Here is a 27,581-nt window from a genome sequence, read left to right as displayed (position 1 = left end):
GGCAAGTTCAGTGTACCAGGGGGACAGGAGGCCATGTTATAAAATGTGCAGCTCAGTGTACCAGGGGGGCAGGAGGCCACATCACTTTCCAGGCATTCCATTATATCTCACTTAGCCCTAGATAAGGTCCCCATGCTAAAGCCACTTGGCTGGTTTCTGTTTCTTTTCTCATCCTGTTGCGTCTGTCAGTGAGGGCTGCACCAGGGCCTACTTCTCTTCTCATCACGTTCTTCAGCTGGAAGCCGCAGGCTTGTTCCACCCTCTGAAAAATGTTCTTATTAAAATATCGTGGGTAAAAGTTTAGAGTTCTATAAGGCTGTCCCGTCTTTTAGGGTGTTAGAAAAACTTATTTATATCTTTACTTGCAGTGTATAGAGCATGAAATCAAGACTCTAGAAGATTTACAAGATGAATATGACTTTAAATGCAAAACCTCACAGAACAGAGGTAAGAAATAAAACATTATCCATCAGCTATATTTTCCCTGTCTACAGTAGCTAACATTTGCTTCTGATGTTTTCTGAGCAATTAAACTGCTTTGGGCTTCCTGATGGCCCAGAGCAGTATGTTTCAAGCACTCGGTTCTGCTGATAGTTTGGACCAGACGTTTTTCCTTTCCAGCCCTGTCTCATGCCTTGTAGTGTGTTTAGCAGCATCTGAGTACTCACCAACCCCCAATAGTGACACGCAAAATCGTTTCCGGCCATTGTCAGATGTCTTCAAGGGCGGAGAACAGAGTGTTAGTTAGCAAAGACAGAATGGCTACCAAATGGGGTTTCTATGTCCTAACACGCGTAAACGCTGCCATAAGTGCAGTGTTTCATGGTTGCCGCTTGTTTGTAATGATAACAGAAACTGAAAGGAAGGCCATCATTTGGTCAGTAGGGGTATTATTAGTGTTGCTGGGAGATGTGTAGGGAGAAAGAACCTCAGTCATTACTTCCTAGTTTGTCTACTTCCTTGAGGCCGAGGCCGTAGACACACACCTTGTAGACACTTAGGTGAAATTTTACGCTTTGTTAGGGTCACTTAATCAGAATTCGGACAGTGGCCACGCAGTAGGCAGTGCTATTAACAACTCAGGCGGGTTGCTGAGAGCTGGTTCTTAGCTTCTTTCCCTGTTGCTGTGAGAAAATACTCTGGTAAAAGCAGCCTAAGGGAGAAGGGGTTTGTTTTTAGCTTACAGTTGTAGGCACAGTTGTTATAGTGGGGTAGTCGGTCAGCTGGAAGCCGCTGGCCACATTGCATCCACAAGCAGGAAGCAGGCAGCAGAGAGACTAATGCACGCTGTGGTTAAGTTCCCTCTCTGCATTGTAGAGGCCAGGACCCCTGCCCAGGGGCTAGTTCTACCCACAGTCAAGGTCGCTTTCCCACATCGGTCACTGTGGAAGGCAGTCCCTCGCAGGTGTGCCAGCTGGCCAGGAGCCTGCCTCTCGGTGGCTCTAGGCCCTGTCAAGTTTACAGTTACCTCAGACACTGGTCAGACTTTGCTTTTTTTTTTTTTAAATCATGTTTTACCTAAATGTGTGTGATTCTTGGTGTTAGTTGGATGGTTTTTCTTCCTGCGTATTTAGAGTTTTCTCCCGTTCCTTCATTCACAGACAGTGAAGCCAACGGTGTGGCCAAGAATGACCAAAAACAAGAGCAGCTGCTGCTCCATAAGATGTTTTTAATGCTCGACAACAAGAGAAAGGTAGCGACTGCTTCCCAGTCATGGGGCGTACATACCGCGCTTTGCTTTCAAAGAGAAAAGCATGTCCACTCTTTAATTGCATTTTACGTGGGGGCGGGGCCAGAGAACAGCCTGCAGGAATCAGTCCCCCTGCCCTGAGAGTCCTGGGGTCAGCGGAGACCTTTGCCTGCTGAGCCAGCTCAGGGGCCTGGAAAAATTAGACCCATAACCCCTTGCTTAGTGCTCCAGCCGAGAACAAAGAGATGCCACGTTGCTGAGAGAAATCTCTCAAAGTCCACTCGTTCCAAATGAACTTATTTCACCTTGGCGCTTCCTCTCCCCGTAGGAGATAATTCACAAAATCAGAGAGTTGTTGAATGCCATCGAGCTCACGCAGAATACACTGATCAATGACGAGCTGGTGGAGTGGAAGCGGAGACAGCAGAGCGCCTGTATCGGGGGCCCGCCCAACGCTTGCCTGGACCAGCTACAGAGCTGGTGAGATCCTGCAGCGGGGTATGGGCAGCTCATGTGTGGACCGCACGGACCAAGAGCACCTTTAGGCTGGGGGTGGCCTGGGCCCCCGTCCACACTGCAGTGGAGACTTTGATCCTCCCCTAGAACATTTGGGAGGTGCAGTGGTCCATGTGGCTGTTGCCACCGTCAGCCACATCTGCTTGGTTTGGACAGTTATCATTTGACTGTACAAAACCCAAATGACAGAGTCGTTCCCTACTCATTTGCCAACTTGAAACCTGATACTTATTAAAAAGCAAAATACCTTAAGTAATTTCTACGCGTAAAAGAATTAATAGTTTTTCACGGGCCATCCACTCAGTTGTCCGCCCACTAAATAACCAGTGTTATGCTGGCTGGGTGGCAAACACTGTTCTGGGGCTTGGACACCCAAAGATTTATTCAGGGGGCTTTCCTCTCAAGAGCTGTGCACTGGTGGACAGTGGAGACGTACTTCAGGGAAACAGGGAGGAATTTTTCCCAGCAAGCTATTCATGGGGTGGAGGCACAGAAGTGAGGGCAGGCAAAATGGCCTCCTGGATGACCTGAGAGTGCTGTGGATACGGAGCAGCAAAAGCTGATTGTGGGAGATGCTCTCAACCCCTTCCCTGACCTCCTTCAGTCATCCAGCACTTGAAAGTGAAGGCGGGTTTATATCGTACATAGGGGCTGCAGTTCCTCTGCTTCTTGGTATGTTCAGAAAGGTCACTCTGGCAGCAGCCTGTGTCTAGGGCTGGGGAGAGGCTTGAGAGCTAGCCTGTGTCTATAGCTGGGGAGAGGCTTGAGAGCTAGCCTGTGTCTATAGCTGGGGAGGCTTGAGAGCTAGCCTGTGTCTATAGCTGGGGAGAGGCTTGAGAGCTAGCCTGTGTCTATAGCTGGGGAGAGGCTTGAGAGCTAGCCTGTGTCTTTGGCTGGGGAGAGGCTTGAGAGCTAGCCTGTGTCTGTGGCTGGGGAGAGGCTTGAGAGCTAGCCTGTGTCTGTGGCTGCGGAGAGGCTTGAGAGCTGGCCTGTGTCCTAGGCTGAGGAGAGGCTTGACAGCTAGGCTGTGTCTATGGCTGGGGAGAGGCTTGAGAGCTAGCCTGTGTCTATAGCTGGGGAGAGGCTTGAGAGCTAGCCTGTCTGTGGCTGGGGAGAGGCTTGAGAGCTAGCCTATGTCCTAGGCTGGGGAGAGGCTTGAGAGCTAGCCTGTGTCTGTGGCTGGGGAGAGGCTTGAGAGCTAGCCTGTGTCTATGGCTGGGGAGAGGATTGAGAGCTAGCCTGTGTCTGTGGCTGGGGAGAGGCTTGAGAGCTAGCCTGTGTCTGGCTGGGGAGAGGCTTGAGAGCTAGCCTGTGTCTGTGGCTGGGGAGAGGCTTGAGAGCTAGCCTGTGTCTGTGGCGGGGGAGAGGCTTGAGAGCTAGCCTGTGTCTGTGGCTAGGGAGAGGCTTGAGAGCTGGCCTGTGTCCTAGGCTGAGGAGAGGATTGAGAGCTAGCCTGTGTCTATGGCTGGGGAGAGGCTTGAGAGCTAGCCTGTGTCTGTGGCTGCGGAAAGGCTTGAGAGCTAGCCTGTGTCTGTGGCTGGGGAGAGGCTTGAGAGCTAGCCTGTGTCCTAGGCTGGGGAGAGGCTTGAGAGCTAGCCTGTGTCTGTGGCTGAGGAGAGGCTTGAGAGCTAGCCTGTGTCCTAGGCTGAGGAGAGGCTTGAGAGCTAGCCTGTGTCTATGGCTGGGGAGAGGCTTGAGAGCTAGCCTGTGTCTGTGGCTGCGGAAAGGCTTGAGAGCTAGCGTGTGTCTATAGCTGGGGAGAGGCTTGAGAGCTAGCCTGTGTCCTAGGCTGGGGAGAGGCTTGAGAGCTAGCCTGTGTCTGTGGCTGAGGAGAGGCTTGAGAGCTAGCCTGTGTCTGTGGCTGAGGAGAGGCTTGAGAGCTAGCCTGTGTCTATAGCTGGGGAGAGGCTTGAGAGCTGGCCTGTGTCTATAGCTGGGGAGAGGCTTGAGAGCTAGCCTGTGTCTATAGCTGGGGAGAGGCTTGAGAGCTAGCCTCTGTCTGTGGCAGGGGAGAGGCTTGAGAGCTAGCCTGTGTCTATAGCTGGGGAGAGGCTTGAGAGCTAGCCAGTGTCTATAGCTGGGGAGAGGCTTGAGAGCTAGCCTGTGTCTATAGCTGGGGAGAGGCTTGAGAGCTAGCCTGTGTCTATAGCTGGGGAGAGGCTTGAGAGCTAGCCTCTGTCTGTGGCAGGGGAGAGGCTTGAGAGCTAGCCTGTGTCTATAGCTGGGGAGAGGCTTGAGAGCTAGCCTCTGTCTGTGGCAGGGGAGAGGCTTGAGAGCTAGCCTGTGTCTATAGCTGGGGAGAGGCTTGAGAGCTAGCCTGTGTCTATGGCTGGGGAGAGGCTTGAGAGCTAGCCTGTGTCTATGGCTGGGGAGAGGCTTGAGAGCTAGCCTGTGTCTATAGCTGGGGAGAGGCTTGAGAGCTAGCCTGTGTCTATAGCTGGGGAGAGGCTTGAGAGCTAGCCAGTGTCTGTGGCTGCGGAGAGGCTTGAGAGCTGGCCTGTGTCTATAGCTGGGGAGAGGCTTGAGAGCTAGCCAGTGTCTGTGGCTGCGGAGAGGCTTGAGAGCTAGCCTGTGTCTATAGCTGGGGAGAGGCTTGAGAGCTAGCCTGTGTCTATAGCTGGGGAGAGGCTTGAGAGCTAGCCTGTGTCTGTGGCTGGGGAGAGGCTTGAGAGCTAGCCTGTGTCTATAGCTGGGGAGAGGCTTGAGAGCTAACCTGTGTCTATAGCTGGGGAGAGGCTTGAGAGCTAGCCTGTGTCTGTGGCTGGGGAGAAGCTTGAGAGCTAGCCTGTGTCTGTGGCTGGGGAGAGGCTTGAGAGCTAGCCTGTGTCTGTGGCTGGGGAGAGGCTTGAGAGCTAGCCTGTGTCTGTGGCTGCGGAGAGGCTTGAGAGCTAGCCTGTGTCTGTGGCGGGGGAGAGGCTTGAGAGCTAGCCTGTGTCTATAGCTGGGGAGAGGCTTGAGAGCTAGCCTGTGTCTGTGGCTGGGGAGAGGCTTGAGAGCTAGCCTGTGTCTATAGCTGGGGAGAGGCTTGAGAGCTAGCCTGTGTCTGTGGCTGGGGAGAGGCTTGAGAGCTAGCCTGTGTCTGTGGCTGGGGAGAGGCTTGAGAGCTAGCCTGTGTCTGTGGCTGGGGAGAGGCTTGAGAGCTAGCCTGTGTCCTAGGCTGCGAAGAGGTTTGAGAGCTAGCCTGTGTCTGTGGCTGCGGAGAGGCTTGAGAGCTAGCCTGTGTCTGTGGCTGGGGAGAGGCTTGAGAGCTAGCCTGTGTCTATAGCTGGGGAGAGGCTTGAGAGCTAGCCTGTGTCTGTGGCTGGGGAGAGGCTTGAGAGCTAGCCTGTGTCTATAGCTGGGGAGAGGCTTGAGAGCTAGCCTGTGTCTATAGCTGGGGAGAGGCTTGAGAGCTAGCATGTGTCTATAGCTGGGGAGAGGCTTGAGAGCTAGCCTGTGTCTATAGCTGGGGAGAGGCTTGAGAGCTAGCCTGTGTCTATAGCTGGGGAGAGGCTTGAGAGCTAGCATGTGTCTATAGCTGGGGAGAGGCTTGAGAGCTAGCCAGTGTCTGTGGCTGCGGAGAGGCTTGAGAGCTAGCCTGTGTCTGTGGCTGGGGAGAGGCTTGAGAGCTAGCCTGTGTCCCTGGCTGGGGAGAGGCTTGAGAGCTAGCCGGTGTCTTGGCGGGGGAGAGGCTTGAGAGCTAGCCTGTGTCTATAGCTGGGGAGAGGCTTGAGAGCTAGCCTGTGTCTATAGCTGGGGAGAGGCTTGAGAGCTGGCCTCTGTCTATAGCTCGGGAGAGGCTTGAGAGCTGGCCTGTGTCTATAGCTGGGGAGAGGCTTGAGAGCTAGCCTGTGTCTGTGGCTGGGGAGAGGCTTGAGAGCTAGCCTGTGTCTGTGGCTGGGGAGAGGCTTGAGAGCTAGCCTGTGTCTGTGGCTGGGGAGAGGCTTGAGAGCTAGCCTGTGTCTATAGCTGGGGAGAGGCTTGAGAGCTAGCCTGTGTCTGTGGCTGGGGAGAAGCTTGAGAGCTAGCCTGTGTCTGTGGCTGGGGCGATGCTTGAGAGCTAGCCTGTGTTTGTGGCTAGGGAGAGGCTTGAGAGCTGGCCTGTGTCCTAGGCTGAGGAGAGGCTTGAGAGCTAGGCTGTGTCTATGGCTGGGGAGAGGCTTGGGAGCTAGCCTGTGTCTATAGCTCGGGAGAGGCTTGAGAGCTAGCCTGTGTCTGTGGCTAGGGAGAGGCTTGAGAGCTAGCCTGTGTCTGTGGCTGGGGAGAGGCTTGAGAGCTATCCTGTGTCTATGGCTGGGGAGAGGCTTGAGAGCTAGCCTGTGTCCTAGGCTGCGAAGAAGCTTGAGAGCTAGCCTGTGTCTGTGGCTGGGGAGACTTTAGAGCTAGCCTGTGTCTATAGCTGGGGAGAGGCTTGAGAGCTGGCCTGTGTCTATAGCTGGGGAGAGGCTTGAGAGCTAGCCTGTGTCTATAGGTGGGGAGAGGCTTGAGAGCTAGCCTGTGTCTATGGCTGGGGAGAGGCTTGAGAGCTAGCCTGTGTCTATAGCTGGGGAGAGGCTTGAGAGCTAGCCTGTGTCTGTGGCTGGGGAGAGGCTTGAGAGCTAGCCTGTGTCTATAGCTTGGAAGAGGCTTGAGAGCTAGCCTGTGTCTGTGGCTGGGGAGAGGCTTGAGAGCTAGCCTGTGTCTGTGGCTGGGGAGAGGCTTGAGAGCTAGCCTGTGTCTGTGGCTGGGGAGAGGCTTGAGAGCTAGCCTGTGTCTGTGGCTGGGGAGAGGCTTGAGAGCTAGCCTGTGTCTGTGGCTGGGAGAGGCTTGAGAGCTAGCCTGTGTCTGTGGCTGGGGAGAGGCTTGAGAGCTAGCCTGTGTCTATAGCTGGGGAGAGGCTTGAGAGCTAGCCTGTGTCTATAGCTGGGGAGAGGCTTGAGAGCTAGCCTGTGTCTATAGCTGGGGAGAGGCTTGAGAGCTAGCCTGTGTCTATGGCTGGGGAAAGGCTTGAGAGCTAGCCTGTGTCTATAGCTGGGGAGAGGCTTGAGAGCTAGCCTGTGTCTATAGCTGGGGAGAGGCTTGAGAGCTGGTGAGAAGGAAGCCCAGGGATCCTGGAATGGAAGCAAGGGCTTGCTGGGCTAAGATACTCAGCGGGCACCGAAGGACCGAAGGTCTAGTGGGGTTATTTTCTTGTAATTGAAGTCTGTCCCTTAAGTTAAAATTAATACAGCCATTGTTTTATGAATAATCTGTATATGTCCCAAATTTTTCGTAAGGAGAGAAAAGTTCCCCAACCCTGTTTGACCTGTGAACAATATGGAATCCCTAGACCCTCAGTGGTCAACCCTGGGATATCTGGAGACCCTGGTGGTTGCCATAGGCCACAAAGCCTCCTTCAGGGGCTCTAACTTCCAGTGTGTAGTTGCCATTTTCTCTGTGAGTCATTTGATGGGAGCTGAGAGACACTGGGCAGCTTCTCCTCAGCAAAGCACCGAGCCGCCATCTTCCTTTCTCATGTTATGGTGAGGAGGAGCCTCCTGGTGCTGTAGGTCTGAGTTTGTAAAGCTGCCAGGAGAAGTAGTGCTCTCGGTGAAGAGGAATATTTTAAATGAGATTTCCTACTGTGGTTCTCTGAATAATGGGACACTCCCACAAGCCTGGCTCAGAAGCTGTGACACACTTAGCAAGTGACTCTTGGCAAGAAAGAGCCTAAGAGCCCCGTAGTCTTGGGTTTGCAAAAGTGTGACCTGGGATCCTTTCTCCTTTCTTTCCTCTCTAACTTCTAGGCCGTCCCAATGGTGTCTCTCTAAGAAGCCCTGCAGTGCCATCACTGTCTCCGCACAAAACCTTCTGTGGCTCCTTAGGGCTTTTTCTGCCACCGAAAGGCGTCTGCTTTGCTGGTTCACTGCCTCTGTCCTTTTTTAAAATCCTAGATCCTTTGAAGTCCCAGATACCTGGATTTCCTGCTTTGTCTTAGGTAGGGTGTCCGTCTATTGCTGTGGTAAAGCACCATAACCGAAAGCAGCCCGGGGAGGAAAGGGTTTATTGCTCACAATCTCAAGTCACACTCCATCACTGAGGGAAGTCAGGAGGGAACCTGGAAGCCGAGGCTGAAGGGCGTGGGGCGTGCTGCTTTCTGACTTGCTCCCAATGCCTTCTAGCTTACTTTCTTATACACCCCAGGATAACTTGCTTGGGAGTGTCGGGCTGGGCCCTCTCACCTCAGGCTTGCCTCGGCCAGTCTGATGGAGGCAATTAAGGTTTCTTCCCCATCCCCACCCCCTGTCCCAGAAAACTATAGCTTGTGCCAGGTTGACCATAGCATCCAGGACAGCAACTCTCAGAACTGTGCAGGGAGGCCTTTGCTATAATTCTTTAGTGCGTATGATCTACTGGTCACTAAGCTTAGTGCTACCACGGGCCTCCATCTGCCCATTTCTCCCACGTGTGAAGCATAACTCCATGTGTTGCCCATACCATGCGTGGGTTCTGTGACTCTCTGCGATGCAGCCTGTGTCGGGACTGTTGCCCTCTGCGATCCAGCCTGCGTCGGGACTGTTGCCCTCTGCGATCCAGCCTGCACCGGGACTGTTGCCCTCTGCCATCCAGCCTGCGTTGGGCCTGTTGCCCTCTGAGACCCCGTGTCTTGTACCTTCGCAGGTTCACTATCGTTGCAGAGAGTGTGCAGCAGGTTCGTCAGCAGCTTAAAAAGCTGGAGGAGCTGGAACAGAAATTCACCTACGAACAGGACCCGATTACAAAAAACAAGCAGGTGTTGTCGGAACGCTCCGTCGTCCTCTTCCAGCAGCTCATTCAGAGGTGAGGCCAGGCCCACGGTGGGCTGCATCGGTTCTTCCTGCCAGGACTCTGCCTGCGTGCCCGCTAGTGCCCATGCCTCCTCCTCCCCCTTCTGGCTTCCTGGAGAGAGACAGTGGTTCGCACTCTTTCTGCCCCTCAGCCAGTCTGCCTAGCCCAGCAAGTGTGACCTCCTCCGATGCCCGGCCTCCTCTCCCTGTGCTGTGGTTGCAGCCTATGCCACATCTTGTCTTTTGATGCCCTGCAGCAGTTTCCCATCAGCCTCTCTGCCTAGGCTCTAACAGCCACGGCAGGCTTTTGATCTGATTCTTTGTTACTTGCTAGCCCATTATGGCCCCCTTCCCACAGTGACCCACAGGTCACTTTACACTTGCAGCCGACATTACTTTTCTTACCCAACTTGTCGGACCCTGAAAATATGAATATTTTCAGTCCTTCCTTTTTTTCCACCCATTGTCTCTTTAGGGAAAGTTATTCATTTATTTTTCTACTACTTTGATTTTGATGGAAACACTAACTTGTCTGTACTTCCCTGGACACTGGCAGCTCGTTTGTGGTGGAACGACAGCCGTGCATGCCAACCCATCCTCAGAGGCCGCTGGTCCTGAAGACTGGGGTACAGTTCACTGTGAAGTTGAGGTAAGTTCCGTATGCTGCCAGCCTGCCCCAGAATCTGTGACTTAAATACTCCCTGCTTCTTTCACCCCAACTTGCTTCAAACTTATAATACTCAAGCCTCAGCTTTCGAGTGCTGGGGTAACAGGTGTGTACCGCAAAACCGGACCCTTTAATTTCCTTTTGGAAAGTGGTTGTGTAGAATATTCTAGAGAAGCAATTTTCTAGCAGTTGGGTTTTGTTTTTGTTTTTGGTTTGTTTGTTTGTTTTGGGTTTTTTTTGTTTTTTGTTTGTTTGTTTTTTGGTTTTGGTTTTTTGAAACAGGGTCTCTCTGTGTAGCCTTGGCTGTCCTGGACTAGCTTTGTAGACCAGGCTGGCCTCAAACTCATAGCAATCTGCCTTCCTCTGCCTCCTGAGTGCTAGGATTAAAGGCATGAGCCACCATGTAGGGAAAATCTTTTTTTTTTTTTTTTTTTTTTTTAGTTTTTCTTTTTTTTTTTTTTTTTTTTTTCAAGACAAGATCTCTCTGTGTAGCCTTAGCTACACAGAGTCCTGGACTCGCTTTGTAGACCAGGCTGGCCTCGAACTCACAGCGATTCCACTGGCTCTGCCTCCCGAGTGCTGGGATTAAAGGCGTGTGTGCCACCACGCCTGGCTCCAGCAGTCAGCTTGAGTAGCCAAGCTTTATGCTCAAAAAAGAAGTATAACTAATATAGTTACATACATACACATGTGCCTGGTTTTCCTAATTGTACACATAACACATTTTCATAATAAAAGAAACTTAGGGTAGGGAACCCCGAAGTCAGCTCACGGCACTGCGAGACCCAGTTCTCCGAACACAGGATATGTATTTGCTCAAGAGGGACAGAGGGCACGGAGAAGGGACAAAGATAGGAGATAGAGGAAGAGAGAGAAGGGAGAGGAAGGAAAGGGGCAGAGGAGACAGGAAGGAGTGTTGGACAACGGACTGCCTATAGATAGAGAGGAGAGAGACGGGGCCCGTAGGGAAATGGCAGTTTATAAAGGTAAAAGGGGAAACCCTGTGTTAGGATGAGGGGTTTGATTGTAATTGAGCATGTAAATTAGGTGAGCCGAAGGGGGCTTGGATTACTGGACTTCAATGCTTTGATAGCTGGACCTGGGAATCAGCCTCAGGTGGGGAAGTGGCCGAATAAGGGCATAGACCCTGGTGGCTAGCTTTAGGACTACGGTCTAGGGCTGGAGAGATGGCTCAGCTGTTAAAGGCTAGGCTCGCAACCAAAAATACAAGGAATGCAGTCTAATGGGATTTTTGATTGTTTGTTTTGTTTTGTTTTTAACAAGGCAGAGGGAGTGGGGGAGAAGGCAAGGCTAGCCAGAGCCATGTTTAGCATGCTGGGCTGGCTGGAGTCCCTTCACTTAGAATTTCAGAAACGTGTCTAACAGACAAAGCTCCCAGCAGCCTTCCCCTGGTGAGCAGAGGCTCCCCTAATGGAGCTTTCTGAATCCCAGACACTGGAGTAGTGTGTGTGCTTATAGATTACGGCATATGCATTTTTCTGGTGAGTGAAGTCATATCTTTCACCAGGATGTACCAGTGTTCTCTGATCTAAATATCTGTGGACAACTTCAGTAAACAACCACCGATGTCTATCTCCCGTAATTTTGTCTGCCAATATAAAAACACATGCGTGCATGTTTCACACATAGACACCTGTACATAAATATACGGCACGCTGCGTCTCCATCGTTAAAACTAGGATTGCGTTCATAAGCAGCCCGCTTTTCTCCTTGCTGTAGTGGTAGAGATGCTCTTGTGTAAGCTTTGCTGTGTTCTAGGGAGTGGCCTCGTGCAGTAATTACAGCTCAGGAGATTGACTGGCAGGGCTGGGCTTGCCTTCTGTAGGGTGTTGCTGTGTGTGTATTTGACAGGCAGCCCTACGGCAGCATGCAGATGCACCAGTGAAATCCGGAACCCACAACTGACAGGAAAGAGCAAACCCACCCCAGTCACCTGCTCCCCGAGGAGCTATCAGATCAGAGGCATGTGGAGGCTTGGGCCACTCTCTTTCTACGTGGGCCACTCTCTCTATGTGGGTCACTCTCTTTCTATGTGGGCCACTCTCTCTCTCTATGTGGGTCACTCTTACTTTCTACGCCCCCTGCAGTGTTCTGGTAGCACTCTGCTCCTTTCTGATTGTGGCTGGTAGTTGTAATTGAATTTGTTGGTGGTGCTTTATAATTTCTCCCTATAGCACAGGAAGCTAAATATGTGTTTCATGAAGAGTGATACTCACTTTTTTGCCCATGTAGTATTGATCACAAGTGGAAATTGTGATTAAAACTCTGTTATTGGGTTATATAAGAGTGTAGCTGCTTTTGCTAACTTCCGGTTAGAATGTGAAGTCAGGTAGGAATTCATTCTACGGATATCTGTAAGAAGAAAAGCCAAATAGCTATATAAACTTGTCAGTTATAATAACCCTAATCTAAAAGTGGGGAGAGTGCGTTATATAAATGTTCACAGTTGGGGAATTGGCATAATAAATAAATTTTAGTTGATTTTTTTTTAAAGTAATGACTATTATGTTTCTTTCCAGACTGTTGGTGAAATTGCAAGAGCTGAATTATAATTTGAAAGTGAAAGTCTCATTTGACAAGTAAGTTTTAAAAATCCTATTTAAGATACTATTTAAAAAACTGGTTTGTTAACCTCACCATCAAATAAGCAGATTAGGAATTCTTCCCAAGACCTACGCTGCACTGCAGGTCCCAACAGCACAGCCTGTGAGGAGAGGTGTCTACTGAGGTACCCCAGAGCCCGTGCGAGCCATCCTACCTCCTTGCTGAGGACTGGCAGTTTTGCTTAGAGCAGGTGCGTGAGGAAAGGACACTGCCTTCGAGTCTTAAAGCAGCTGGACTTTTCATATTACATCTCTTACTTAGGCCAGCCCCAGAGAAGAGGCTCTGACTCCAACACACACACAAAGACCCAGGCAGTGCATCTGCAGCCAGCTGGGAGGTTGTTTCTGAAGTGAGGTTAGAGACATGCGGGGTGGGCGTGAGTGGCCACAGTGGAGTCTGCTGCATTCGCTTGTGTCTCCTCTGGGCAGTGGGGACTGACACTAGACAGGCTCTTTTATGGCAGTCCAAATGGAGGTGGCTTGTCCTGTTTCCCTCAGACCCTACATATCAGTTAGCACTGATCCAGCCACAGTACTTAGAATAAGAAGCCATCTGCCCAGCCCAACACATACAGCTTTTGTTAGTTTCTGTTGGTGTTTTGGTTTGTTTGTTTTGGTTTTTTGAGACAGGGTTTCTCTGTGTATCCCTGGCTAGCCTGGACTTGCTCTGTAGACCAGGTTGGCCTCGAACTCACAGAGATCCATTTGCCTCTGCCTCCCCGAGTGCTGGGACTAAAAGCATGCGTCACCACGCCTGGCTAGTTTCTGTTATGTGCTGGCTTAGCTCATTTCAAAATGATTTGTGGTGATTCAGGGCAGCTTGCTCTGGCTTTTGTTTCTTCCCACCCTTTAGTGAACTATGTAACTAAAAATTTCCCCAACATTAATGCTCACACTTAAGAGGATTCAATAAAAACAAACAAACAAACAAAAACTTCGACAGTCATTTTATGTATCCAGATGATTAAAACATTTGAAAGTGTCTTTAAAACTAGGAGAGACAAACAAACAAATAAAAAAACCAAAAACCAAAACCAAAAACAAAAAAAACCAAAAAACTAGGAGAGACTATGTAAATATCTGATGCCCTTATAGTTGTCATGTATTGTTTATCTACGAGAAAACAGTCAAGGAATTATTCTCTTGGAATGTGAATGCTTTTAAAATTTTGTGAGCTAGGACCAAAAAGAAGTAATCTTCACTGCGGTCTGGGTCTTATCTTCCCTGCGGTCATCATCCTTGTTTTTTTTGTGTATCAGTTAGCTTTTACTGCATAACAAATCACCCCCACAATTCAGTGCCTTGAAGCCTCAAAGCTTTGGGGCTGGAGAGATGGCTCAGCAGTTAAGTCAAGTCAAGTCTGTTCTTCTAGAGGTCTTGGGTTCGATTCCCAGAAACCACATGGTGGCTCGCAGCCATCTCTACTGGGATCTGATGCCCTCTTCTGTACATTCAGATAGAGCACCCAAGTACATTAAATAAATAAATAAATAAGTCTTTTTTTTTTTTAAATTGTGGGTTTTTTTCGTTTCAAAACACTTTCTCTGTGTTAGCCTTGGCTGTCCTGGAATGTTCTTTGTAGATTTGGTCGGCTATGAGCTCACAGAGATCTGCCTGACTCAGCCTCCCCAGTGCTGGGATGAAAGGCGTGTGCAGCCACCTCAAAGTTTATTATTGCTCACATTCTGTGAATTGTAGTCCTTTGGTATAACTGGATTGGGACTGGCTGTTGTGGCATGGCCTCCTTACCTGGGTCTCTGCTGGAATTACTAGGCATGCAAGATCTATGGAGGTTTGTTTGGAATGTGCACATTGCAATGTCTACTGCGTTCCCTTGTATTGCTTGAAGCTAGTCCAGGCCCCCCTAAGATGCTGGGGCCCATTCACACTTTCTGCTGTAGATCACCCCTTTTCCTTGTGTGTTCCTTGTCTTTTTTCATCTATTCTAGTTCTGCTTTTTCTTCTTAGACTTCACATGGCAGCTTTGTATCACAAAGCTACAGATAGGATATAGGTCCCTTTTATAGACATTTTTTATTACTAAAAATACTGACCTTCTAGTTGAGCTAGGAAGAAAACTAACTTTTGTGAGTGAGATATGCATACATATATTACTGATACATACTATTTGGTGAGAACATGACTTATCTTAGTCCATTGTTATGTTGCTATAATAAAATACTTGAACCTGGATACTTTACAAAGAAATGAGGTTTGTTTTTCTCACAGTTCTGAAAGCTGGGAGACTCAAGATCTGGTGGCAGGGAACTGACCAGGGCCTTGTGGATAGCATCACATGGTAGAATTGCCTGTGACAATCCTGTGAAAGCAAGAGCAAACTGATAAGGCCACTTGTTTGCCCTCTTACAGTGCAAATGTTAGCCTTCTCGGGCCTGGTGACCTAACTGCCTCTCTTCAGGTCTTAGCGCTCTGCATCATCCCCTGGAGACCACGCCTCTAGTACGTGATCTTTGTAGCAAGTCGCGGCATGCACGGCAGAGGCATCACTGAATTTATATTTATATGGAAATCTTCCATGGTTTTGACTTCAGGTTTTATGGGACTGCCTCAACTGAGGCCCTGGTCTGAGCAACCAGCACTGAAAGAAAAAAGATTAACCTCAGACTTAAAACTGAAACCGCCCTGTTGCCCCAGTTGCTTGGCTATCTCGTCATTTTTCTCAAGATCATTCCAAACAATAGAGAATAAGATGAGGACCGTGGGTTTCTGTCCGTGGCTCACTGTGTTAGCTGGTGCCGGCACAGAGCAAGGACACCATTCGCAGAGGACCTGTGGGCTCTTCACCCCTCGCAGTACTCTGGAGTTAGCTGGTAGCACGCTGTGTGAGAGAGAGATGCAAGGCCGACCGTTTATGTGCCTGCGACATGCAGTGTTACCTAGTCTCATGAATGTGAATGGTAAGGGAATGAGTGAAAGAAAGAACGGGGGACCACAGGCGTGGATTATCTATTGTTTCATTAGTTTGTATGTATTTTGTGTTCTTTTATGAGACAAGTCATGGCCCTCCTGCCTCTGTCTTCTGTGTGCTGAGATCCAGGCACATGCCATCCCCTCCACTCACAGATAGGCTTTTTTATTCCCCACTTCCTTTTCTCTCATTTCCTCCTTTTCCTTTCTTTTTCTCTTTTAAAGGAAGAAAATATATTTAGTGAGTAAACTGCAAGGGGCAGGGGGCTAGGAAGTAACTACAGTCCCACCTGCCGCCTATGCATTTATTTTATATCTTTTATTTATATAGCTATGTAATCATGTGCATCTACGCTGTATCACATTATTTCATGTGTACATTTTTTTTTTTTTTTTTTTTACAGAGATGTGAACGAGAAAAACACAGTAAAAGGGTAGGTGTAGCATCGCCACTGCGCTTTGCCATCTTGTCTGTCTAGTAGCTTGAAGCATTTTAAGAGTTTGCGTCTTGCGTTGCACAGATTCCGGAAGTTCAACATTCTGGGCACGCACACAAAAGTGATGAACATGGAAGAGTCCACCAATGGAAGCTTGGCGGCCGAGTTCCGGCACCTGGTAGGCAGAGCTGTTTGCTGCCTTGTTGCCTCTGGTCCTTTAGAAGTCATATAGTATATTGGCCCCTAAACTTTCCCATCTTTGTGTCCCATGTCTCCTCGCTGTGTTTTCTGACGGTGGCGGTGTGTGTGGGGGGAGCTGTATTGCTCTGCATAAAGCGCGCTTCATGAACTTGCATGTTGCATACATTATATAAGCCTCTCCCCTCCTCTGTGATCAGTCGCTGTGGTTCCGGCAGTGTTCTCAGGGAACCCATTCCCATCTTCGCCTCTCCCACCTTCCAAGTTGTGTAGCAGCCTGGCTACTGCTGTTGCACTGGAGTAGAAAGGTGGCGGTACTTTCCTTCCATCTCCATGGACCCAGCGTTGCGGCTGAGCCTGAAGGAAGGTTAATGGTACCTTTTCCACTAGGTAGCAGCTTATGAACTACATGCCTCATAGTTAGAGAGCTACGTGTGAGGCAGGAGGCTCCGTCTAGCTCAGGAGTCTGAGAGTATCCAGGACAGCCCTTTAAAGCTCCAGGATGGAAGTATGAACCAAGGGACTAAGTCGGCCTGGAGTGTTGAGCTTAGCCTGGAAGTTTCTGCAGAGACAGATGAGAAGCTGCTTTCTGAGCCTGGGGCCATGAAAGCACTGCTGAGGCATACTACAGCATACAGAAAGAACAGGCCTTGGTTCCTGGGGGGGTCGGGGGGTGTCCTCCCCTTCAGAGTGCCCACACCTCACCAAGCTGCTGCAAGAGGCACTTTCCCTCTTGTTCTGAGGAGACTGTCACATCTTTGTTTCTAGTCCTGACTCAGGACTGATCAGTGAATCTATAATTAACTTGCCATTTGGTTTCTTCTGTTTATAGCAATTGAAGGAACAGAAAAATGCTGGCAAACAGAACTAACGAGGTAAGCGTGTGTGGCTGTGAGTAGATCCTAAACAGACAGATCTGTTCGCAGAGGACATCACTGAGGTCCTGGGACTTGACAGGGGCGAGCACTTACAGTATCTGTGGGGATGGTAAAAAATTCTGTGTTTGTACTTTCCGGTTGAAAGGCAGTTTATACCACAATCTTATTGGGCCCATAAAGGCAGCCAACTGGATGGGTCAAGGTGGGCTTTCGTGCTGCTTACATTTGGGTGAAGAAACAAACAAACAAACAAAGCTGGAGTGAGAGACTAAAAGGGACTGTTTTACTTAGGGTTACTATGCCTGTGATGAAACACTGTGAACAAAAAGAAAATTAGGAAGAAATGGGTTTGTTTGGCTTGTACTTCCACAGTATAGTCCTGCACTGAAGGAAGTCAGAACTGGAACTCAAGGAGGGCTGGAACCTGGAGGCTCTTGACACTTTGTGGGTTCTTCTACCTTTCACCCTTCCCCACCCTTTCAACCTCCTAATACTAGATAGGATGGGGAAATGGAATGGAACAGGAAAGGAAGAGATGCTGGGATAAAGTCAGGGGTGGCAAAGGGCCTGTGTATCCTTAGACTACTTCTTGTTGACTGGGCACAGGAGTTCCTTGGGGAAATCTTCATTTTAGCTGTTAAGATAGCTAATTTCTTCTTGTTGTTTCTTCTTTGCTCACGTCTACTCAACAAACCTTGACCAACAACGACCTACCAACAGCCCTTGCCACCTCTGGGGTCCCTAACATTTATATGCCTTCTGAGAAGTTCCCAGAATTCCAAATGTCACACAATCGCATTCACTATCTGCAGCTGGCAAAACCACTCTTCTGTTATGGCTCAAGGCAAATCATAGTTTGCTGCTGCAGACAGTTGAAAGCAGCTCCGTATCCCCACATCTGGGATTAAAACAAAACATATTCTTATAATATTTCTGTGGTTTTTATTTTTGTTTTTGCTCATTACGAGACAGGGTTTCTCTATGTAGCCTTGGCTGTCCTGGACTCACTTTGTAGACCAGGCTGGCCTCGAACTCACAGAGATTGGCCTGTCTCTGCCCCTGCCTCCCTGAATGCTGGGATTACAGGCCTGCACCACCGAGCCCAGCTTATTTCTGTATTTTTTAATGAAACGAAAATCCAGAATTCTCACTACACAGAACTAACGTAGAGGCCATGAAAGGCGCTGCTTACTGGCTTGCCCCCAATAGTTTACTCAGCCTACTTTTGTTGTTGTTGTTGTTGTTGTTTTTCAAGACAGGGTTTCTCTGTGTAGCTTTGGCTGTCCTGGACTCCCTTTGTAGACCAGGCTGGCCTCGAACTCATAGTGATCTGCCTGCCTCCGCCTCTCTAGTGCTGGGATTACAGGCATGTGCCACCACACCCGGCTCTCAGCCTGCTTTCTTTTTCTTTTTAAAAATATTTATTTATTATGTATACAGTGTTCTGTCCTGCACGTACACCTGCAGGCCAGAAGAGGGCACCAGATCACATTACAGATGGTTGTGAGCCACCATGTGGTTGCTGGGAATTGAACTCAGGACTTCTGGAAGAGCAGTCAGTGCTCTTAACCTCTGAGCCATCTCTCCAGCCCAGCCTACTTTCTTATAGAGCCCAGAACCACCAACCCAGGCATGGCACAACCCACAATGGCCTGGGCAACTCCTCCATCAGTCACTGATTAAGAAAATACCCTACAGCTGGACCTTATGGTGTCACTTTCTCAACTGAGTTCCCTCCTCTCAGATAACTATCGCTTGTGTCAGGTTGACAGAAAAGTAGCCAGCACAGTGGCTGATGCTGGAGACTTAGTGTCGCATGGGCTCCTTGCCATTCCATTTCCAACACAGTAACACTGTCTGGTCATAGATCCCTTTTTACAGCCCGAGCCTTAGAATTTATGTTTGTGGTGATTGAAAAGTGAGAGAAAAAAATTGAAAAAAATCAGGCATGGTGGCGCTCATCTTTAATCCCAGTTGTCGGGAGGCAGAAGGAGGCAGTTCTCTGAGACTTAGCGGCCAGCCTGGTCTATGAACTGAGGTTCCAGGACAGCCAGGGCTGTTACACAGAGAAACCCTGTCTCAAAAACAACAACAACAACAACAAAAACTAGAAAAACTAAAAAACAAAAGAAACACGGACAATGAGAGATGAATGGAGGAGTGGCCTGGGTCTGGTTTGGTTTGTAGTTGTCCCTGGCACACATACCATTTGCTGTCATTTCATATCGCAACCAGTAGAGGTCACTGCAGTAGTGAGACAGATGCTGGCTGGTGCAGCATAGACACCTTCCAATAGGTTTTGCACCTTAGCTGTTTTTGTCACTTCCTAGGTGTAGCAGCTGTCCCTGTAGTTCCAAGCTAGTGTGACACTTACAGAAGAGGTATGCACGAAGAAGGCACTTGGAAACCTGTCCCTTTCTCCCAAGCCAAAGCCCTTAGCTCTGCAAGCTTACCTGGTTAGTTACTTTGTCCTTTTAGTAGAGGCTCTCACTTGAGAGACACGCCCTGTCTGCCTTCCCCTCTGCCGCCGTGTGACATGTGCAGTCCATGGGAGCAGGCAGACAGCTGGAGGTTGGTGAGAGCTCGGAGCTTGTGATAAACCCATCTGTAATTGCCAGTTTCCCACCGATATTTCTTTCTCTGAGGAAGTAATCCTTACCACAGTTGCCAACATCTCTGAGAGAACACCAAAAAGGCTTGGAATAATAAGACTGGCCTAGATTGCAGAGTTCCAAAGTCTTCTGGAGCACAGTTGATTTCAGGATCCCTACAACCTGTCTGGGTTTTGCGAGTTGCAGGATTGTGAACGAGTTGTTCTTTTTTCCTTTTCGAAGGGGCCTCTCATTGTCACTGAGGAACTTCACTCTCTTAGCTTCGAAACCCAGTTGTGCCAGCCGGGCTTGGTAATTGACCTTGAGGTAAGATTTACAGCCTCCCAAGGGACAGTGCACTCTATCTTTACTTCCACAAAGCTTTGTTTTTCAGGGTTTTTTTAAAAAAAAAGATTTATTTATTTATTGTATATGAGTGCTTTATCTGCAGAAGAGGGCATCAGATCACATTATAGATGGTTGTGAGCCACCATGTGGTTGCTGGGAATTGAACTCAGGACCTCTGGAAGGTCAGGTGGAGCTCTTAACCACTGAGCCATCTGTCCAGCCCCATTTTTCAGTTTTTATTTCAGAGTTATTTACCTAATTGCTAAAAAAAAAAAATAAGATGATCCCTTTAAAATGTTCTATTTTAAAAATTCTATGGGTATGGGTGTTTTATCTGCATGTGTGTCTATACACCACATGTATGTCTGGTGCCTACAGAGGCCAGAAGAGGGCATCAGATCTGCGGGGACCCAAGTCACAGACACTCGTGAGCCTCCATGTGGGTGATGGGAGTCAAACCTGGGCCCTCTAGAAGAGCAACCAGTGCCCTTAACTGTGAAACCATCTCTCTCGTCCCCAAGGCAATCTTTTCCAGCTAGTACTACGTTGACATTTGTGATCTAGGAAGCTAGAAACTTGAATTAACCTTCAAATTTTGCATAGCCACTGTCGAGTGCTTAGCTGTTACAGTGATGATTGAAACGATCTCGAGGTGTTTGCTTACTTTCAGACCACCTCTCTGCCCGTCGTGGTGATCTCCAACGTCAGCCAGCTCCCCAGTGGCTGGGCATCGATCCTGTGGTACAACATGCTGGTGACAGAACCCAGGGTATGGAAGACACACTTGCTTTAGTACAGTTAGCCAAGATGGAAGCTGCTGCCTGCTCCTGGTAACCAGGTGTTGCGAGAAGCCAAACACTCTGGCTTCGCTAAGGATCTTGGTGACGGGGAGAACAGTCAGACACAGGCGCTGTGTGTGAGGAGGGTGACTTGCCTTCCCTGTGAACAAGCTCAGGCAGCCGAAGGTTTTACTCTCTGGTTGTAGAGGGAGTCCCTTGCTGTTGCTTGTTTTAAGATGTATGCATTTGATACATGAGCATGCGTTTCTCAGAGCAGGGATGCACTGCAGACTGCTCCGTTGATTCTCGGTGAAATACTCATGTTCTGTGAAGTAGGCAGGAACTCTGGTAAATCAAAATACAGAATGCTAGCTTTCAGGGGAAATTCAGAGCTCAGCTCCTGTAAGCGTTTAGTTGCAGCATTTTTGTCGGCCCATGATGCATAAGTGTACTACTTTTTCAAAATGCCTTATCTAGTGTATCTGACGACTTGTTACCAAGTAGCGCTGTAACGCAGGCCTGATGAAACTCTCCCCATAATGTGTCGTGTGTTTGTGTGTGGTGTGTGCACACTTGTGTGTGTGTATCGAGTGTGCACACTCGTGTGTGTGTATCGAGTGTGCACACTTGTGTGTGTGTGTATGTGTGTGTGTATGTGTATGTGTGTGTGTGTGTATGTGTGTGTGTGTATGTGTGTGTGTGTATATGTGTGTGTGTGTATGTGTGTGTGTGTGTGTGTGTGTATGTGTGTGTGTGTGTGTGTGTGTGTGTCGTCTACTGCCGCCCCGTTTTGTGGGCTTAGGCACATCGTGCCACATCAGCCCAGCACTTGGCACCATTTTAAACAATGAAGTCCCCAACAAAAATCACAAAATGTGAAAACCAGGCAGGCCAAGACAATTGTGAGCTGCAATAAAAAGTCAGATGGCCAGGTGGTGGTGGCGCACGCCTTTAATCCTAGCACTCGGGAGGCAGAGGCAGGTGGATTGCTGTGAGTTCAAGGCCAGCCTGGTCTACAAAGCCAGGCCAGTACAGCCAAGGCTACACCGAGAAACCCTGTCTCAAAAAACAAAGACCAAAAAACAAAAAAAAGTCAGGATATGTTTGTTCCATCTCACTTGGGAAGAACAAATCTGTGACCACAAAATTGCCTTATGTGTTGATTTTGGAGTTAGAAGTAAATTTTAGTGAGTAAATAGATCCACAAGTGTGAATCTGCTAATTCTGAGGATTCTCATCCCCAGCTGTGACAGGCTGTGTGTCACATAAGCCAGCACTGAGCACAGGGGCGGGCTGGGCTTGCTGGTGGCTCCGGTGTGACGCTAACATCTGGATGTTTTCTTTCCAGAATCTCTCCTTCTTCCTGAATCCGCCGTGTGCGTGGTGGTCGCAGCTCTCAGAGGTGCTGAGCTGGCAGTTTTCATCGGTCACCAAGAGAGGTCTCAATGCAGACCAGCTGAGCATGCTGGGAGAGAAGCTTCTGGGTACGATGGACATGCGCACTGAGTCAGCTTTCTCTTTCTTGCTCTTCTATTTCTTAGAGGTAGAGAGTGTTAGAGATCAGTTGGCTTTCTAACTACAGCCGACTATAGCTAAGTGAGTCATGCTTTGAAAATAAGATTACGTCCAAGTAAATTACAGTAACATTTCTGAGACAAGATCTTTCGGGGAAATTTTTTAGATTATGGAAATATGTTACAGGAGCCTGAAATAAGTTATTGATGAGCAAGATGAGCTGTTATCTGTCCTAGGGAATAAATGACGTAAGCCCCTGCCATAATAAAGTTCTAGGATTAAGACCCCTACGCTCGGGCTGGGCATGGTGGCGCACGCCTTTAATCCCAGAACTCAGGCAGCAGAGGCAGGCGGATCGCTGTGAGTTTGAGGCCAGCCTGGTCTACAAAGTGAGTCCAGGACAGCCAAGGCTAACACAAAGAGACCTTGTCTCGAAAACAAACAAACAAAACAAAACCAAAAAACCCAACAGCAAACTCCTACACTCTTGTGTCGGTTGGGCCCGTGTTGGGGAAGCAGGGCCACAGTTTCGTCTGATCAGTCACTCTGGACCATGTTGTCCAGGTTTGCTGTCTGTGTAGCAGGGTGACACAGACCACAGCAGATATGGACCCTTCTTAACCAGCTGTCCCTCAGCAGTGTCTTTGCCCAAATGTGCATGGTAACAAAGGTCTAAGATCTTGTTCTGTGTCCAGATGTGACGAGATGTGAGGGTTTCCCCCCTGCTTGTAGCTTATCTGTGGTTTCCTTTAAACAAAGGCAGTGGACTTGTCACAGCTCAGACCATGGGCTGTTTTAATTTGTATGGCTAATCAGGTTTGTGGTCCACTCCGAGAGAAGGCCGAGGGAAGTACCTAATGACTACAGCATCGGTCGACTGATCACATGGGGGTGCTCTTGGCCTTACTTTGAACTGTACATTTAAGCTGGGGCACTTCAGGCAGTTAGAGGGAGCAGTGGGAAACTGTGCTGGGTGGGGGTGGGCCAGAGAGGGCTTCTCCAGAGAGCATTGCAGGGCGACAGAGATCACAACACTGTCAGATCAGCTTGGGAGGGAGCGGCATAGAGTGGGATTTACAGAGATCCACCTTTCCTCAAGAAGTGGAGCTGAGCGGTGGCAGATGGCAAGCTTCATGATGCTCCAGCTTTCCCCGCAGACTTTCATAATCGGATGCCCAGTAATCTCACATGCGTTTTGAAATCAAACCAGCAGACAAGCTGCGCATCTGTAATCTCAGGCTGGTGGAGGCAGAGGCACGGGAGGGGATGATGAATTTGAGCCCGGGGTGGGCTACCCAGGGCGACCTACCTGTCTTACAAAATGGAGTGAGCGTAACAAAACCACCACTCATAGGTTTTAGACTGCTTGATCATATCCTCTGATTCATTTCAAATTAATGTGCCAGAGAATACCAACCCTGATGTGGTCACTTTTTGCGGTAGACACAAGAGAGGTCAGTCCAATTGGAGCAGCAGATCAGTTTCTGTTTGGCAAAAAGCCTAATTTGTGTGTGTTTGTTTGTTCAGGTCCTAACGCTGGCCCTGACGGTCTCATTCCGTGGACCAGGTTTTGTAAGGTGGGTATCGCCTGGGTCCTGCATGGGCAACTAAGTTCTTTCCGCTCCAGGGAGCTCTCCTGTTTCTCACTGTGGTCGTTTTACTGTTTGCTTATTCTGGCATGTTTATCTGTCCCCCTCACACCCCCTAGAGCAAGCTGTTTACTTTCCCTCAGTGCAGGAGGTTGGTCTCCAAGCGCGCAGGAAGCACCTGCCTGAGTGATAACATTCTTCCACATCCGACAGTCCTCAGTCCCCTCACAGGGGCCTCCTAATCAGCAGGGTTTTGGCTAAGGCCGTGTGAAATGTGCAGAAGTGCTCGGCTGAGGGCACTTGCACAGGATGTTGACACCCTGCTGGAGCCTGGCCGCTCTTGCTGGGCTCTGTGGTGTGAGGGCAGCTCCTGTTTGCCAGGCATCTTGGAAATCGTTATCCCCACTGGGTACTGCTCTTGGGAAAAGGGAAGAGAAAAGAAGAGCTCTAGCAAATCAGAAAGAGGCAGGGACCCAGGCCTCCCCACTGCAGGGTGACCGCCACACTTGCAGGGACCCAGGCCTCCTCACTGGGGGGTGACCGCCACCCTTGCAGGGACCCAGGCCTCCTCACCGGGGGGTGACCGCCACACTTGCAGGAACCCAGGCCTCCCCACTGGGGGGTGACCGCTACCCTCGCAGGGACCCAGGCCACCTCACTGGGGGCTGACAGCCATTCTTGCCTGAGCTGGGGCCTCTTCGGAAGGGGCAGGGCAAGACACTGCTTCCGTTAACCAATTGTGCATTTGTATACTTTCAGGAAAATATTAACGATAAAAACTTTTCCTTCTGGCCTTGGATTGACACCATCCTAGAACTCATTAAGAAGCACCTGCTCTGCCTCTGGAATGATGGGTAAGGGCCTCTGGAATGATGGGTAAGGGCCCCTGCGAGCTGCATTTCACATGCGCTCCTAAGGCTGAGACAAAGCCAGAGCTGGGCTTCATGGTTTGACAGGAGGAGCGCACACATACATGGGGTCAGGATTCAGTGAGGAGGCCCTCAGAAGAGTAAGCGTATCTTAGGATATGTGTACATGTATTTTTAAAAAGCCAAATTTAAAGCCTCTGAGTGCCATTGATGTATCCGTTCATTCCCACAAAAGTTGACAGTATTTACTGTACTGCCCTAGTGAGGAAGCAAACACCACCAGGAGGGGTGGTACATGCCTTTAACCTCAGCACTCTGAAGGCAGAAGCAGGCAGATCTCTGTGACCACAGCAAGTTCCAGGCCGGCTAAGGCCAAGCAGTGAGACTCTGCCTTTTTTTTTTTTTTTTTTTTGAAAATTTAAAAAATTAAATTTTTTTTATTTTATTAATTTATTCATATTACATCTTAATGGTTATTCCCTCCCTTGTATCCTCTCATTCCTCCCTTCCTCCCATTTTCCCCTTACTCCCCTCCCCTATGACTGTGACTGAGGGGGACTTCCTCCCCCTGTATATGCTCATAGGATATCATGTCTCTTCTTGGTAACCTGCTGTCCTTCCTCTGAGTGCCACCAGGCCTCCCAATTCAGGGGACATGGTCAAATATGAGGCACCAGAGTTCGTGTGAAAGTCAGACCCCACTCTCCACTCAACTGTGGAATCTGCCTTTTTTTTTTTTTATTTAAATGTTTAGCTTATTCGTTCCTAGGATCAACTGGTATCTCAATAATATACTTCAGGTGACCTGAAGGGCTGGTGTGTGAAAACATGTTTTCTTAGGCCGCATCTCCAGTATGAGATGCATGTGCAGACACTTTCATGGTGTTTCAAATCAGCAACTAATAGTAGAAAAGCCTTTTTACCGAGCATCAGACCAACTCCCCGTTCGTCTTGCTCCTTTTTTTGAACACACCCATGTATAACGCTCGTTTCAGTGTCAGTTAAACATATGAAAGCATATGTTTTTCGTAGTATGCAGCAGTGAAAATTAAATTCATGAATGAATCACAGAGTGTCTCCCCAAATCTCTTTAATGCCCAGGTGCATCATGGGCTTTATCAGCAAGGAGCGAGAACGTGCTCTGCTCAAGGACCAGCAGCCTGGGACCTTCCTGCTTCGGTTCAGTGAGAGCTCCCGGGAAGGAGCCATCACGTTCACATGGGTGGAGCGGTCCCAAAATGGAGGCGGTGAGTGAAGCCATCTGCACACGTGTGAACTCTAGCACACGCACCAGGCCTTTAGAGTAGTTTGGGGACAGAAATCACATACCTATAATTGCACACTAAGCTCTCCAAGAGAGACTTAAGCCACGGTGGACACTGGTGATGATACATTGCCTGCAGACGGGGTGTGGAAACGATGCATTTCTGAGCACAAGGCCAGGTTTTTCCTTTCTCTCAGGGTTGTGTGCCTGCAGATCAAGGATGTGAGTCAGTGCTCTCTGCACCCAGTTGTTGGAAGAATCACATTTCCCACAGTGTACGATTTCAGACTCAGCTCATTCTGGGATAAAGTGCCTGAGCGAGACAGGCTTTGTGAGATGGGCTTTGCAGATTCCTCCACACACCTGCGAGCAGGACTGCCTGGGTGAGGTGCAGCCCCGCCCACCTCCCAGCAGAGAGGCAACACCTTCCTGTCTGCTGCATATTAGATTTCTACTTAATCAAATGGTAAAGCATGCCAGAACCATGCTATTGTACAGCAGGTTTCCTGTGATGAAACTGAACAGAACAGATGGGAAAAGTAAGAGCCACAAACTGATGGTTGCTTAAGGCTTGCTTGGAGAGGTGGAGGGAAAGCTGGGCTGGCCCTGGGTATTCAATGGATTGGTTCAGAAAAAAGGACAGTCTTCTGAGTCTACTTGTTTCAGTCTGGTTCTGATAAAAAGAGCAGGAGGCCTAGTGCAGGCCTAGTGCTGAGCTCAGCCTGTTTCTTTTCTCCTGGCAGTTCTTTTCCCAAGGCTACTGAGAGGTGGGCTGAGAAACAGCCAGGAAAGCTACAGCTACAGCTACAGTTACAGCTACAGGGATTTAGGCTCTAGGGATAGTCGGGGGTCGGGGGAGGAGAGAGAGAAAGACAGACAGACACAGAGAGAGAGACAGACAGACAGATAGACAGACACACACACAGAGACAGACAAAGACAGAGACAGACAGACAGACACACACACACAGACAAAGACAGAGACAGACAGACAGGCAGAGACAGACACAGAGAGAGAGACAGACAGACAGAGACAGAGAGAGACAGACAGACACACACACACAGACAGAGAGAGACAGACAGACAGACAGAGACAGACAGACAGAGACAGACAGACACACAGAAACAGAGACAGACACACACACAGAGGGAGACAGACAGACACACAGATAGACACACACACACACACACACACACACACAGAGAGAGGTCAGAGCAGCAGTGCACACCCTGGCTCCTCACAGGAGAGCACTGAAGCACAGCTTATTCCCTGGAGGGCTGTTGGGAAGAAGTAACACTCCACATCTTAGTTTTGGTTCGAGAATTGTTTGTTTTTAATAAAACAGGATTTTTCGATCTGAAAGGAAAAGCAGAAAGAGCCGATCTTTAATAACGTGCTCTGCAGCCTGAGCCTAGTGACCTGGGCAGTGATTATTTACCTGCAGCCGGGCGCTGCTCTGTTAGGAATGCAAGCAGTTAGAGCTGCTCTAGGCTGGAGTTAGACCCTGTCTGGAGATCAGCAAGTACGTTGTGACCAAACAGTGAAGACGGTGTTTGCTTCCTGCCTTAGGCAAGATTATGTCCTTAGAACTACAGAGGCTCCCGAGGGTTGGCAGGCGGCACCTAGTTCTCACTGGGCTCCCTTGAATTGCTTTGGTTCTCCCTGGGGTTGGGCCTCACCAGTTCCTTCCTTTTAGAGCCCGACTTCCATGCCGTTGAACCCTACACGAAGAAAGAGCTTTCAGCTGTTACTTTCCCAGATATTATTCGCAATTACAAAGTCATGGCTGCTGAGAACATACCAGAGAACCCCCTGAAGTATCTGTACCCCAATATTGACAAAGACCATGCCTTCGGAAAGTATTACTCCAGGCCAAAGGAAGGTGAGCGTGACGCAAGCTGTGGCGGCTGTGAGGGAGAGTGTA

At 49.2% G+C, this 27,581-nt stretch overlaps 1 protein-coding gene across 1 annotated transcript in view; it reads left to right on the top strand.

The window, feature by feature from the left end:
* The window catches only part of Stat1 (signal transducer and activator of transcription 1), a 47,365-nt gene that overhangs the window by 13,818 nt on the left and 5,966 nt on the right, over positions 1-27,581 (top strand). Inside the window, 17 exon segments of the mRNA XM_051153802.1 lie at positions 369-447; positions 1,602-1,693; positions 2,019-2,170; positions 8,825-8,983; positions 9,527-9,619; positions 12,178-12,237; positions 15,594-15,623; positions 15,711-15,804; positions 16,657-16,683; positions 16,685-16,699; positions 19,537-19,620; positions 20,312-20,410; positions 21,769-21,904; positions 23,463-23,512; positions 24,284-24,378; positions 25,495-25,640; positions 27,354-27,539. Coding sequence (XP_051009759.1) covers positions 369-447; positions 1,602-1,693; positions 2,019-2,170; positions 8,825-8,983; positions 9,527-9,619; positions 12,178-12,237; positions 15,594-15,623; positions 15,711-15,804; positions 16,657-16,683; positions 16,685-16,699; positions 19,537-19,620; positions 20,312-20,410; positions 21,769-21,904; positions 23,463-23,512; positions 24,284-24,378; positions 25,495-25,640; positions 27,354-27,539 — 1,597 coding nt within the window.

The sequence above is a fragment of the Acomys russatus genome, chromosome 12 (assembly GCF_903995435.1).
Source record: "Acomys russatus chromosome 12, mAcoRus1.1, whole genome shotgun sequence".
Taxonomy (NCBI): domain Eukaryota; kingdom Metazoa; phylum Chordata; class Mammalia; order Rodentia; family Muridae; genus Acomys; species Acomys russatus.
Note: the sequence above shows the minus strand (reverse complement) of the source record. Positions and strands in the feature narration are given on the sequence as shown.